Genomic DNA, 13,580 nt, shown 5'->3' with positions numbered 1-13,580 from the left:
GCGCTCCACTAGAGGGCAGGAGAGATTCACGACACTCCCAGCAGGAGCAACACAATGAGCTTAAAAAGTCACTAAGTGAAAGAAAGGGGCATCTTTTCAGCTCCTTGGCCAGGAAGGAGTGACTTCGACTCCCTCAAAGAATTTTACAGTCTTCATTCGGGAGGGGTGTGCGGAGTTAACGCTTAACTTTGCCTGTCTTGACGCACCGTGCACACTTTGCGCGTGGCACACACACACACACACACCCCCGTCCTCCTCAGAGGGCCCCCATGGATGTCTCTCTGGTGGCCGCTCTGTGCGGGGCTCTGGTGTTGGCCTGGCGGTTGCCCCCGGGGCAGCCTCTCGCCCTCTCGCTGGCGGCGAACCGGTATTTGAAGGAGCCCCGCGTAGAGCCCCACGATTACATGATGTCCATCTACAAGACCTTCTCCACGGCTGAGAAGTTGGGACTCAATGCTAGCTTCTTCAAGTCCTCCAAAGCGGCCGACACCATCGCCAGTTTTGTGGACCACGGACAAGGTACTTACCAAATTTCTTCAACTGTGTTTTATGTGGCAGTTTTTGTAAAGTTTGTATTTTTTGTGGATACTATTATTTATTATTACTTTGGGTATTTTATGTCCATTTATTTTGTGAAATGTTTTTATTGTTTGTGCCCAATGGACAATATTTTGCATATTGTATCTGAAGATATGTTTTTCATGTTTTGTGAATTTTTCACTGTATTTCACATATTTTAATATTGTTGGTGGTGATATTATTCTGTATGTGGAATTTCTTTTAATCGGTCTTCAATTTTTGTTTGTATTTTGTTTTTGGTAGCCTACTTCTGAACTTGTAGCCTACTTCTGAACTTACATAGATTTTTCTTTGTCTTGGTCAGATGAGGTCCCGCTCTCTCCTCTTAGGAGGCAACGTTATCTCTTTGACGTCTCCACCCTCTCAGAAAAAGCTGAGGTCTTGGGAGCCGAGCTGAGGCTCTACACCAAATTGTCGGGCGACTTGGACCAGTCAGAACCGGTGGAGCTTCGTCTTCTCTCGTGCCGGGACCGGCAGCCCCTGGACTCCAAAACCCTGGCGCTGCAGGAACGCTCAAGACCCAGATGGGAGGTCCTGGATGTGTGGGAGCCGTTCAAAGAATGGAAAAGACAAGAGGAGAGCGGCAGCAAGCACTTCTGCTTGGAGCTTACGGCCGAGTCGGACAACTCCGAAACGGAGCTGGATCTGACCCTGCTGGGGCTGCACCGGCATGGTGCCAGGCCCCGGCAGAAGAAGGCCATCCTGGTGGTCTTTACTAGATCCAAGCGGAGGCAGACACTCTTTGCCGAGAGGCGGGAGGGCCGAACCAAAGGTCGCAGCCCGGGGTTGAAACCCGGCCGCAGCAGGCGGACGGCAGCGGCGCCCAAGAGCCGCCACGGGAAACGGCACGGCAGGCGCTCCAAGTCCAGGTGCAGTAAGAAACCCCTACGGGTAAACTTTCGCGAGTTGGGCTGGGACGATTGGATTATCGCCCCGCTGGACTACGAGGCCTTCCACTGCGAGGGCGTGTGCGACTTCCCGCTGCGCTCGCACTTGGAGCCCACCAACCACGCCATCATCCAGACCTTGATGAACTCCATGAACCCGGGACAAATGCCGCCCAGCTGCTGCGCCCCGGCCAAGCTCAGCCCCATCAGCATCCTCTACATCGACTCTGGCAACAACGTGGTCTACAAGCAATACGAGGACATGGTTGTTGAGGCGTGCGGGTGCAGGTAAGACTTCGGAGCCCGGACCTTCAGCAGCTTCGAATCCTGAAAGGTTTCAAGAGACTTAATGTGGAGTGCATGCTTATGTTCCTGCGTTGTTCTTCATCAGTATGTCCATCAAGAAAACGTTCCTGTTGCTTTCAAGCTTCCAAACTGACTCAACCAAAACACAGATTTGTAGAAACAAAAACAAGCAGAGAGAAAATGTCAATCATTCATTTCAAGTTGTTAAACATTAAATGGGGTCAAATTGGTTGTGAAGATAACAGGTGTGTTTAAATGGTTTATTTGGGGGGGTCATCCATCTTGTTCAATAAAACCCTTAAAATTAACATTTTGGGGGAAGTACAAAAATTAATGGGACAAATTTCAAGGTTCTTGTTCTTAGCATAGACATTATGCAAGTTGTTTAACATGTTTCAAAAAAAGCACTTAAAAAAACAATTTACATTTCATACACTTTATATGAATAAATTCATTTCATGTTAAACTATTTAAAGCCAAAAATATTAAATGTACTCCACTTCATTTTATTGTAATTACATTAATCAATGAAAATGATGTTCTAGAATCAATTAGTTTTTAAGTCCAATGTGATGTCAGAGTATTTCAACACGTGCCCTCGCATTTTGCCGTACCGTATGTAAATATTTGACGCGCAAATGATAATTTAAGCTTTTTTTTGAGTAAGTTATTGCAAATGCATGCTGGATGTTTTGTTGTCACACAAATATGTTGCCACGTCGGCCTGAAAATGATCATTTTAGGCTCAAGCGTTATACATCATGCTTTTATATTTGCAGAATATTGTACAATATTGATTTTTTTTTACAGTTTTAAAATTGTGCAACTGAATCATATGTTCATATGAAATGTAACGCAAGACATCTAGAGTAAAAATTAAATGATGTGAAAACATGTTGCAATGTTACATTTTTCCTAACTTTCAAGGGGGTTCGGGATAGACCCCTGAGGGACCTCTAATGAGTCCCACTTTATAGTACAGTACCCAAAACTGGTCTGCATGGACAGAACTCCTTCTGTGTTGTGTCAGAAAGGGCTACAGGGTCAAAAGTGTGTCAGCAGGCAAGCGGTCCCAGTGCCACCTTCCCTGGGTGGCCTCGGTGTGTGTGTGCGTCTGTGCGTTGGCTAATACTGGACAAACAAATTGGTGTACAGATGCAACGGTTGACCCCTCTTTAGTCTACACTGGAACAATGGTGGAGGAGGATCCCGACATCAGATTAAGGCCGGCTTCTCCAGGCGGGGTTCAAAGTTCAAGTGGTCTATTGTCTGTGTTTCATTGGGCGAGGGAGGGAGGACACTAAAGAACCCCCATAAGACTGGAATGGAATGCCCAATGACAAGGTGAGATATAAAAAAAAGAAAAAAGGAGGCGACAAAAGAGCGGAATGCGACGTCTCCATAGTGGCCCCCGCGGAGGCGTTGCCGCTCTGGGGAAGATTTGCGGTGAGATGGAGCGACGCACAAAGACGCGCGGGATGGGGCTGTTGTTATCAGCATGGAAGCAACCTAAATGGCTCGCACATGTGGACAAAGACGAGGCAGGAGAAAGAATTTCAGAGGAAGAGATGCTGCAGCAGCTTGAGAAAAACACCCCAAATGGGCTCAGCAGTCAGAAAATTAGGTTTTTCCACAGTTGTCTATGAAGGGGAAACTAAAAAACCAAACATCTGCAGCAGTATCTTGAGGAAAATCAAGAAGAACAAAAATGTATATAAAACATGAGAAAGACACGGTATTTGGGTGTGAAATGGATAACAAGGGGCTCCGGAATGGAGCCCTGAGGGACGTCTTACGTGTTTACTACGTTAACGCAAAAAGATGTGTATGTGTTGACTGGCCAAGTTGCTCTGTTCTTCTTTTTGTTTCTTTTACTGTCACATAGGGAGGAGGAGGAAGTGGAGGACGACGACACATGTTTGCAATAGGAACTCACAGCTGGCTCTCATGAATGCACTTGACATCCGTTCTTACGTGCAAAGATACTTTTTGTGTGTGTCTGTGGGCGTGTGTTTAGTAAGTCAAAACAGAGCAAGTGTATTTTAGATATTTTGGATGCAAGCACCGTTGGTTTAGGGTGAGAGCGTTGGTTCCGAGTGTTGCTTTACAATCCGTCTACACTCGGAAACACAAACCAGATGAGACCCCAATTAAAAGCGTCTGCCAAGAGATCGTCAATTAAAGTCCAAAAAGTCCTTATTGATTTTGAAGGCGTTTTGCCATCGGAGGGAAACCCAAAACGTGAAACGACGCCCGCAAGAGGCCGGACGGGAAATGTGAGGTGACGCCGACGTGCTCGCTGAGGAAGTGTTGATGGGGGAAGAAGAGGGGGGTGGGCAGCGGGTGGCGCCTGGGGGCTCTCAGGGGGGCACGGTAACAATGTTTTCCGAATAGCCCCCGCTGATGTTAAACGCACATGCACAAATTAAAGATTCAAAGTACGAGGTTTTTGTACGCCATCATTTTTGGCGGTGTTCCTCAAGACTGTATCTCGGAACCCTTGTAGTTTTCGCCCTCTCTCTTCCTCAAAGCCTCAGTAAATCCTGGCTGCCCCTCTTTGACCTTTAGGTGTTGATTGCTCTGCGATCTCTAAGTCTTTCCCGCTCGCCAGGGGTCAGAGGTCAATGAAGCGGCGGCGCCTAATGGCAGCAAGTAGCGTCAATCACCTTAAACGGCAAAAGACTACACACATATACACACAATTACACACACACATAGTCAAAGAATGTCGGGAATCCGCTATGGGTTAAGCCACTGACACTGAACGTACACACACACACACACACACACAAACACACACACACATTGAAATGCTCAAACGTTGAGAGCCGCACCACAAAACTCACTCCAAACACACACACACAAATTTGTTAGTCTTATTTTTTAAATATATTCTATCTATTTTAAATCTTTGTTTTAAATTACAAGCCTTTTAATTGATTTTAATTTTTTTTCAAGTTCCAAGATGACTCAACTAAAGCAGAACTGCTGTTGTGATTGCATCCTAAAAAAGGTTTCGTAACAAATTGGAGTGTGCGTGCGTGACACCAAAATAGCAGCAGCCAAGTAAACGTCATTTTTTTTCTAAATCGAAATATCAGGGCCAATATTAATATCATGGTTTTAGGACCACCGACACCGCCTGACTGACTTTTGAATCATACATGTTACAAGGCAAGGTGTAGAAATAAAAACGATATAATGTATCTCACACTTTTATGCTGGATTATGGCAGGAACAACCTGTCAATCAAATCCGTGGCTGCTGTACAGCAGCCAAAAGTGAAAGAACACCAAGGCCTTCACTTTTTTTTTGGGACATTTTACATTATCCGCTCATATTTTCCACATGTGCCTAATGCGGCGTGCGGAAAACATTTCCCGCACACGTTGCTTGCATCGGCGTGGAATCAGAGTCACATTCAGAGGGCCAGTGTGCCATTGATGGGTGAGCCGGTTTGTTCATTTTTTAAAAATAATTTCTCTTACTTTATTATTATTATTATTATTACAAAAAAATATATAAGGAGTATATTTGGAGTGCATTGTAAAACAAAAAGGTCACTAAAGGTCAACAAAACCGATTATACTGCCCTCTAGTGGCTAGTGTCTTATTAGGTTGTTAACCTTTCAACAGATTATTTCCTTTCGTTCCATTTCAAAATTAAAACGAATTTTACAGCCCGGGCTGACTGGTTGGCGTGTGAGCCGTCACGGTGGCACAGTGGAGCAGTGGGCAGACGACCAGTTCACGCACGGTCGCGGGAATTAAACGGGGGGGGGGGCACATTCTTCGCCGCTCGGCTCATTCCCTGGCAAACGGCGAGTCTAAATTTCACAGTGGCATATTTTTGATGTAGCAGGGAGCTATTTTGCGCAACTTGCTAATGTCCGGCAGTATAAATCATCGTCATGCTGCAGTTTCAAGCCTTAAAAGCGCAAAAGTTGATTTGAAGGCCCAAAACTGGGAGCATGAGCGGAGGAGTGCCTGATATGACCCGAAAGCAAAACTATATATTTTTTCTCATCAACATAAGAGCGCCTTACCTGCCAAATGATGCCACCTTGAGGTTGTTTTATTCCCAACTGGTTCTTGGGTTTAGGAAAGCTGAAGGGAATTGTAAATAGTTCCAAATAGAGGTTATGTTAGCACAAAATATGAAGACGTTTGCAGGAAAGCAAAATATCGTCACAAAATTTGACTAGAACAGGTGAAAGTCATTTGGGGTAAATGAGAAGCACCTAAAATGTCGGCAGGCGTGTCCTTGTTGAGTTAGCATGCGAGCGGAACGCTGCCACATATTATACTGTTGTGCTAACATTCTTTTTTTTAATTCTCAAAAAGATTAAAAGAATGAGTTGTACAGTTTATAAATCACATTGGAGGAAAAGGTTTTGCTAAAACCTAACATATGTACATGGGTGTGTAGAGTTTTAATATATCCACCGTACATTATTTATTTTAATGTGTGTTCAACAGGTATGGTCGCATCAAGGCGGCAAATTCAAGAGTTGAACCCTCAAGGCTCCCCCGAAGGCCCCTAATCCTTTTGTGTGTAACTGATTTCATGAACAAAGTGAAAACACCAGCTTGATCTTTTAATCCCTCCAGCGCTAGCAGCTACTTGAAGAGCCCCTCTCTGTCACGCCCCCCCCCCCCCCCCCCCCCCCCACACGCGCGTTCTTCTTTGAGATGATCAGTCACCATAAATGCATGCCAGGCCTCCATTTTGTATCTTTAAACATTTGTGCTTATCAGGCAACGGAATCAAACAAACCGCTGGAGGAGGATTGGTAATAGATCATGCCACATATGACTCCGTGGAATCCGTGAGTGTGTGTTGCGGCATGTGAAAGAGATTGAGTTTCATAAGATCTGCTGGTTAATACATGGTGTTTATCTCCACACAGACACACACACAGTTCTCGACAACATTTGACACTGGTTTATGGGCTTCTTTTATCTTTGCCTACTTTTCCCATTACTCTTTTTCCTCCTTTTCATCTGTTCCAATCACCCCGTACTCCCCTACACACACACATAATGTCCTCATATTCTCAAATGCCTTGTAAATTTTTTAAAATAACAAACAGGAAGTTCTGTGATTAACTCTTAACGCATCACTGCGCCACTTCACAAACTGAACCGTCTTCTCGACCAGCAGATGTTTGGCGGATAGTGAATAAAAAAAGAAGCTTTAAAATGTTTACTGACGCTCCCAGTAAACATAGTTTACAGTACAAAGTAAAAAAAGTCGGCAATCAATGTGCCAAATACTGTGACTTGAATCAAAGCGAATACTTCCTTGTTTATAATTGATGAATAGACTTTTTACATGACTGGAATGATTTTGTTTTGACTTCTCACATAAATTCTTAGTGGGGAAAGGCCTGAACTGTCCGAGGAAGCTAACTTGAAATCCGAGATTGGAGGCCCACCTAGTGGTGACATCCCACCTTTTTATTTCCAACAAACTATTTGTTCGACTGCACAAATCAAGCGGATGAATTGGACTCAGTTTTTTAAGAGTTTCTTTTTAGGGGGAGGAATGAAGAACGTTGCACGGTCGACATATTGAATTTATCCTGCTAATTAGATTTTGAAAAAATGTCCCGGGTAGCGTTGAAGATGTGCAGACTGCATGACTGTGGGCATGTACGATCTGTTTTGCGTCTGCCTTGATAACGGCAACAATGTCTGTCTAGGCCTGGAAGGCTTCAACGGCTGCTCCGTGCCACTGGGGGACTTCAAAACAATACATTGGGCCCATCTTTTTTTTTTTAAGCTCGACACAACATTGACGGGTTCACCGCAAAATGCGAAAACATATCACGTTTCTCAAATGGAACACAACAAAAGAAACACGTGGGAATAAAAGAATGTTTCTGAGAAACGGGGCTCTTTTTGGACCGCAGGTGTCAAGATTTTTTTTAATTCAATATTTGAATGGGGGTGGAGTTAAAAAGCGCTTATATATCGCCGATTAAATCGGCCAGCCGATTAATCGTTGGATTCCTGCAAGAGGCGCAACAATAAAAAGTCAGAAATAAAGCTTCGCCATGGCCTGCAGGAACTTCTTCTTGCGTTTCTGCGCCGCCAGCTGCAGAACTTCCTCGGGGTTGCTCGTGTTCAGCTCGGCCTGACCGATGGCTTTAATCTGGAAGGGAGGACGTTTCATTAGGAACGCCAGTGTATTTACACAGCTTGATTTAAATGTAATGTTGCACAATTCAAATATTTATCATAAAAAATAAAAACATCTCAGTTGGACACCAGATGTCACAATAGTCCTATATAAGGGGAATTACAAATATTAAGCGGATATAAAAAGTCTACACACCCCTGTTGAAAAGCTTACCGCTATTTGTCTCTTTTCCCCTTCACCTCGCTTGTGGTGGATATCTGCTCACAGTCAAGGTTAGACAAAACAAAACAAAATGATGTGAATTTCAAGCTGACTGAGTAGGATACGTGTGAGGTATTCCAAGATGGTGACGTCCCAGATGTAGTCGTAGAAGGAGTCCATGGCGTCGTGGCTGCGTTGGGGGACACAAACAAGGTGACGGTGGAATTGCGGTGGAGGTTGCGCAGAAGGAGGCCTACCTGTTCTGCTCTTGGAGGGCTTTGAACGCCGTCATGTAGTCCACCTCTCTCAGGAACTGGCACAGGACCGCCACCTGCGTGTGGCAGTTCATCATGGAGCAACACTTGATCATCCTCTTCAGAACCTGCGCAAAACATTCAACATCAATGAGGAGGGCTCACGGAAAACGTGCAACCGGCGCAGCCACCTGGTCCGTGTAGACGTCAGGCGGCACGGCCTTGGTGAAGAAATCCGACGCCACGCCGCCGGCCTGGAGGTACAAGTTGAGGGCGGCTGAGTACTGATTGGTTGCTGCGGGGCCAAGGCGACACGAGAGTTAGCGTTGCCAATTGTCAACATCGTGGAAGCCGTCGCATTACCAAAGTAGATGTCGGCCTGCGTGATGATCCACGACTGGTTGTTGGGGTTCAGCGTGAGGGCGTAGGTCACCAGCTCCTTCACCGTCACGGCCACCGCCTCCACATCCACCGCTTGGATGCTACATACGCAAACATTAAGCGTGACACACACACACGGTCCAACAAGAGCGTCTGGTGTGTTACTTGGGCAGAGACGCCGGCCAGATGGAGAGGTGCTCAGCCGTCACTTCGTTGACAATGTCGTCCTGCGGGGGGGAGATAAAACCTAAAATCAATATTTTTACAGGCCAGGTCAGCATTTGGAAGAAAAGGCGCTGCGGCTCACCCGAACGATGCTGTGCAGCCTGACGAAGAGTGAGATCAAGGTGGTCAGCACCAACGGCTCCTGACGCACAAACGCAAACGTCAGCAACGCCACGTCGCCAGCGACATGTTTTTGTTCAGGGATAAACTCACGCGGATCTTCTTGACGAAGGTTACCAATTTACTCCTGGAAGGACAGAGAAGAGGGTGAGCCGTCTGCCGCGTTGTCACGGCGACGTTTTCAATCCATCGTGATGAGGTCACCTGTGCAGGATGCCCATGGAGGAGTCCCGCTGCTTGATGAGCGCCACACGTCCGTCGTTGCTCCTCTTGTGCTGGACGGAGACGCTGCAGATCTGCACGACCGCGTCCCAGAGCTCTTTGGCCGTGCGTCGGCTCTCTTTGGGGCCTGGCAGCTCCTTGCACGTGGACGCCAAGAGTTGGCCAAGCTGACCCCCAAAAAAAACAAAAAAACAACACAAAGTAAATAGACAAGTCAAGGACATTAGGGAAATTCCAATGCAAGAATAGGACAGCTCAGGATCACCTTGACGTAAGGATTGTTGGCGACAGCCGAGGGCGGCACCTGCAGCGTCAAGTAGTCGTTCTCCCTCCAATTCAACATGAAGGCCACGCACTCCTCGCCGACCACCTGCCGCAAAGGGAGATCTGCGCACACACGCCCCAAAAAATAAATTGCTGTTTCAGCGTCACCATCCCGATTGGCGCACGGCGTCAAAACTTGCCGCGTATGCGCATCTCCAGGTATCCGCGCACTCGGCTGACGAGGTCAGGGGGCGGCCTCTCCTTGCCGCCGCCGGCCGCCGCAGTCTCGTGGGCTCGCACCTCCATCAGGAGCAGCTCGTTGAGCATCACCTGGCGCAGACGCGGCGAGAACTCCGTCACCAGCTCCAGGCAGGCCGAGAACAGCTGCCGCGCGTGCGCGTAGTCCTGAAAGAGAACGGTGAGGCGATGATGTCACGCCATGATGTCACACCGTGGGACAATGATGCCATTGCGAAGGAAAACGATGACCTCATCCTTACCCTAATGGCTACACAGTGGAGGCCTTTCGCCATGAGGATGTAGACCAGGTCTTTGGTCAGGTTGTCTTTGATGGCCAGGATCACGTTGATGTAGTCCGGAGGAACTTCCCACTTCAAAAACACAAATGAGTTTTTTTTCCCCCAACATCCTCGAAGGCAGCACGAGTCAGTGGACAGCGTCTACCTTGCTGTTGACCCTCCAGAAGGGTCTGTCGGCCGTGTCGTGCAGCTCGTTGAGGATCTGCCGTATCCTCCGCGGGTCCAAGGAGAGGATGAGCTGCTGCTCCAGCTGGCCGACGCTGACGCTAGCCGACGCTGAAGGCGAGAAGGTGGCCGTCAGCGACGTGGCGTTCCCACCTGGCGAGGGCACGCGGGCGCTCACCCGGGATGTCGTAGAAGGAGGGCAGCGGCTTGGCACTGAGGTTGACGGCGGCCGAGCGCTTCCTCATCTGCTCCACCAGCAGCTTCCTCTCCTCCTCCTTCAGCAGCTCGGTGAAGAGCTTGTGAGAGGACACCACGAAGACCAGGGAGAGCTCCTCCAGGCTTTCGCAGAGGGTGCTGCCGGTCGAACGGGGAAAAAAAGCTAAGACCGAGTCGGAGTACGCATAATGACGCGCGTTTGCGCCACTCACCGCATGAAGGTGGCCATGTTCCTTCTGGATGCTTCGCTCGAACGCTCTTTCTCCAAGGACCGCGTGCACACCTGCAAGATGTTTGGTTTTAATATTTTCATTTCAAATTAAATATAATGTTGGTCACCTCTAAAATAAAGTCCACCAGGCGCTTGCTGGGCTTCATGAGCAGCTGCTGGAAGCGCACGCCGAGCACTTCCCCCTCCAGAGCGTCGCGCACGGCGTTGCACACGCACAGCTGGCGACACACCTCGTCCAGGCCTGGCTCCCTGTGGGAAACAGCGTCGCAGACATGATGGCTACCCATGGGAAGATGTGCTTGACAAACGCCGTGACGTGCTCTCTCACCCTTGCTGGGCCTTATACAAGACCTCCCGGAGAACGGAGCGTCGAAAGTGCTTGGGCAAAGCGCGGCTTACGTTGTCTTTGACAAATGCTTCCACCACAGCCTGCATCACACACATCGTTGAATAAAACTGCCCCGTGACATCCACTCTATCATCTCTGCGCTCACCTGGTAGCTGCGGGCACCGAGCAGTTCGTTGATCTGGTCGTAGTGGGTGGTCTGAGAGTCGCACGAGTCGCAGTCGCCGGTCAGAGCTTTGCAGGCGTTCCAGTAGCCGGCCAGGCGCTCCTCGTCCAGATGGACGTGCACGGTGGAGTCCAGCTGAGAAGGCAAAGATGGGACACGAGACACACTGACACGGCGTCCTGAGCTTGGAGTTGTTGGGTTGTACCTTCTTCAAGAGTTCCTTGGTCTGCCTGAAGTGGTCTCTGGCTTTCTCAAAGGCTGGCTGGTCCGTGCATCCTTGCTGGAAGAAAATGGCCCCCAAGTCATAGTGAACCTAAAAGAGAGGATGATTAAAGTTGGGACGGCCGACCACGGGTGCGTGCGTTTGAGCCCACCTGGCAGTGCAGCTCGTTGGCGCTGATGCGGAGGCCTGCCGTGGACGACTCGGTCTCGCCGTTGGCAGCGGCCGTGTCGGCGGCCAGCAGGTCCAGAGTTCTCATGGTGTGCACGTAAAAGTCCTTCTTCAGACGCAGCGCCCCCGCCAGGACACTGATGGAATCGCTGGCCTGTTCCTTTCAACTGGACGCACAAAATGCCACGTGATCACTTTTGCTGTTTTTTTAAAAGTCCTGCAAGATTTCTGAGCTGGACATTTACGCACCACACTGAGGATGTTGTCGGTCATCTCTTTTTCCTGCTGCACAACACTCAACCTGCAGAAAATGGCAAATTCAAGTCTGCGTGCAATCTAGATGCGAGCCAAATGCACCCGCGAGAAAACTTGCATGTTCATCTGGTGCGGCCCCGGTTTGTTTTGTTTCTCCGGAAAGCTGCTCAGCACGATGGTTCTGATGGCCCTGTGAAACGGGGAGACTTCTTCATCCTGGTATTCCTTCAATGTGTGATTTTGTTTTTCTGCTTTTACCAGCGGTTGTAGATTAAGACGGCCATTGCGGTGGTGGGCGGCAGCGTTGAGAGATCTAGGTCCACGTGTTTCACGCCTGCCGGCACTTTGCTCGCACACAGTAGCTCGTTCAGCAGCATGTTCAACACGGGGATGGTCAAGCTGACGTGGAGACAATGGTGGCTTTTTAATCTTCATGCATAGCCTTGTTTTTGTTATACTGCCCTCAGGTGGCCAGAAAGCAAAATGTCTAATGAAATTAAACAATAAATATGGCACAAATTGTAAAAAAAAAAAAAAAATTGTTACGTTTTTGGACGCACCCTTTCTCCAGAGCATCCAGATCCCACTTCATGTACGCCGCCACTTTGAGCGCCAGAAGCTTCAAGGTACGGTTTTTGCGGTTGTCAGCGGGAGGCTGCACCTGGTTCTGCTCATTCAAAGACGGCTTTGACGCCTGCTCCAGGAACTGGATGATGAGCTGCACCCCCGTCGGGTCTGCAAAGGTATCATCATCATTGCCGTGTTAAGACGTCGCCTCAGCCGGAGATTGTTGTGGCCCTGAGTTCTCACCGGGATTGGACTTCTGCAGGTGTTTCTCCAGAAGGGATGCATCCAGGAGGAATTCAAACCAGGAAGTCTGGAGCGGCGTGCTGGGCCGGCTGCTCGTCACAGCGGCCACCCGGTCAGCCGCTTCTGCGCTCATCCTACACTGGTACACATATGACAAAAACTGATTAATGAAACAGATAAAAAGGTTTTGCCATCACTAACACTACCTCAATTTCAGCCAAGGACAACCCTGAATGTTAAAGACTAAAAAGTTTGGAGCTGTTTTAAGGTGTCCAAACATGGCTCTAATAATAGCATATTTATGTGCAAAATTGTGTATTTCTTGTAGAAATCTGTTCCTGAAAAAATCGTAGACAACGGTATGATTCATAAGGTTGGCTAGTTTGATCTGTAGTGCCCTGCAGCCAAAGCTGGCAGGGTTGTGTCATAAATCTGTTGTGGCATGTCTGTACGCCGTAGCCGCTGATTTAAATCAAGCGCACCCATTTGTACGCTGTTATGTTTCAATTACGGTTCATTTTCTCGCTAACAGACAAGCTTTAAAGCCTCGCACGCTAACTGGAAAGTGAATTAGCTTACCTTATTGCGTTAAAAAGTATTTACAACAACATAGAAGGTGTAAATAAGCTCAAAGTGGGCCTAAATGTTGGGAGAGCGACATGGGTACTGTTTCTCACGTAATTGCGTCCGAGCATCGCCATTGCGCAGCTTCGACTTCCGCATCCGGTTCGCCTTCAGGAAGGAGAGCACTGCGCCGTATTTTGCGCATATTTATAGCGCGTCAAAACAAAATGAAAATATTTTGACTGTTTACATATTCACATATGTAAATGAGAATATTTACCATATATAAACTAAATACCTTGATTATTTAAC

At 48.0% G+C, this 13,580-nt stretch overlaps 2 protein-coding genes across 3 annotated transcripts; one reads left to right on the top strand and one right to left on the bottom strand.

Annotated features, from left to right (window-relative positions):
• The first annotated feature begins 140 nt into the window (after positions 1–140).
• On the top strand, positions 141–2,664 carry gdf6b (growth differentiation factor 6b). The gene is made up of 2 exons (XM_037264112.1): positions 141–519; positions 884–2,664. The coding sequence occupies exons 1-2, from the start codon at positions 270–272 to the stop codon at positions 1,756–1,758; spliced, it is 1,125 nt and encodes a 374-aa protein (XP_037120007.1). The 5' UTR covers positions 141–269; the 3' UTR covers positions 1,759–2,664.
• A 4,879-nt stretch (positions 2,665–7,543) lies between these two features.
• ints8 (integrator complex subunit 8) lies at positions 7,544–13,413 on the bottom strand. 2 transcript variants are annotated; one of them, XM_037263848.1, is made up of 27 exons: positions 13,284–13,413; positions 12,705–12,843; positions 12,455–12,629; positions 12,153–12,293; positions 12,013–12,084; positions 11,874–11,940; positions 11,623–11,799; positions 11,454–11,561; positions 11,231–11,383; positions 11,065–11,165; positions 10,844–10,985; positions 10,717–10,787; positions 10,467–10,642; positions 10,269–10,399; positions 10,085–10,195; positions 9,785–9,989; positions 9,586–9,707; positions 9,303–9,487; positions 9,192–9,225; positions 9,061–9,120; positions 8,919–8,980; positions 8,736–8,854; positions 8,564–8,667; positions 8,376–8,500; positions 8,244–8,308; positions 8,131–8,174; positions 7,544–7,929 (listed from the first exon to the last, which is right to left on the bottom strand). In XM_037263848.1, the coding sequence occupies exons 2-27, from the start codon at positions 12,835–12,837 to the stop codon at positions 7,813–7,815; spliced, it is 3,000 nt and encodes a 999-aa protein (XP_037119743.1). In that variant the 5' UTR covers positions 12,838–12,843; positions 13,284–13,413; the 3' UTR covers positions 7,544–7,812. The 2 variants fall into 2 exon arrangements, with proteins under 2 accessions (XP_037119743.1, XP_037119742.1); XM_037263847.1 differs by lacking the exons at positions 12,455–12,629; positions 12,705–12,843; positions 13,284–13,413 and having other exon boundaries at positions 11,623–11,806; positions 11,889–11,940; positions 12,153–12,251.
• Positions 13,414–13,580: the final 167 nt, after the last annotated feature.

Source organism: Syngnathus acus, chromosome 11 (genome assembly GCF_901709675.1).
Source record: "Syngnathus acus chromosome 11, fSynAcu1.2, whole genome shotgun sequence".
In the NCBI taxonomy this organism is placed as follows: domain Eukaryota; kingdom Metazoa; phylum Chordata; class Actinopteri; order Syngnathiformes; family Syngnathidae; genus Syngnathus; species Syngnathus acus.
Note: the sequence above shows the minus strand (reverse complement) of the source record. Positions and strands in the feature narration are given on the sequence as shown.

Coding starts and splice junctions, on each gene's coding strand:
- gdf6b (XM_037264112.1), top strand. CDS start 270: ATGGATGTCTCTCTGGTGGCCGCTCTGTGCGGGGCTCTGGTGTTGGCC. Junction 520..883: donor TTTTGTGGACCACGGACAAG/GTACTTACCAAA, acceptor TGTCTTGGTCAG/ATGAGGTCCCGCTCTCTCCT.
- ints8 (XM_037263848.1), bottom strand. CDS start 12,837: ATGAGCGCAGAAGCGGCTGACCGGGTGGCCGCTGTGACGAGCAGCCGG. Junction 11,941..12,012: donor GGGCCGCACCAGATGAACAT/GCAAGTTTTCTC, acceptor CATTTTCTGCAG/GTTGAGTGTTGTGCAGCAGG. Junction 10,643..10,716: donor AACATGGCCACCTTCATGCG/GTGAGTGGCGCA, acceptor TTCGACCGGCAG/CACCCTCTGCGAAAGCCTGG.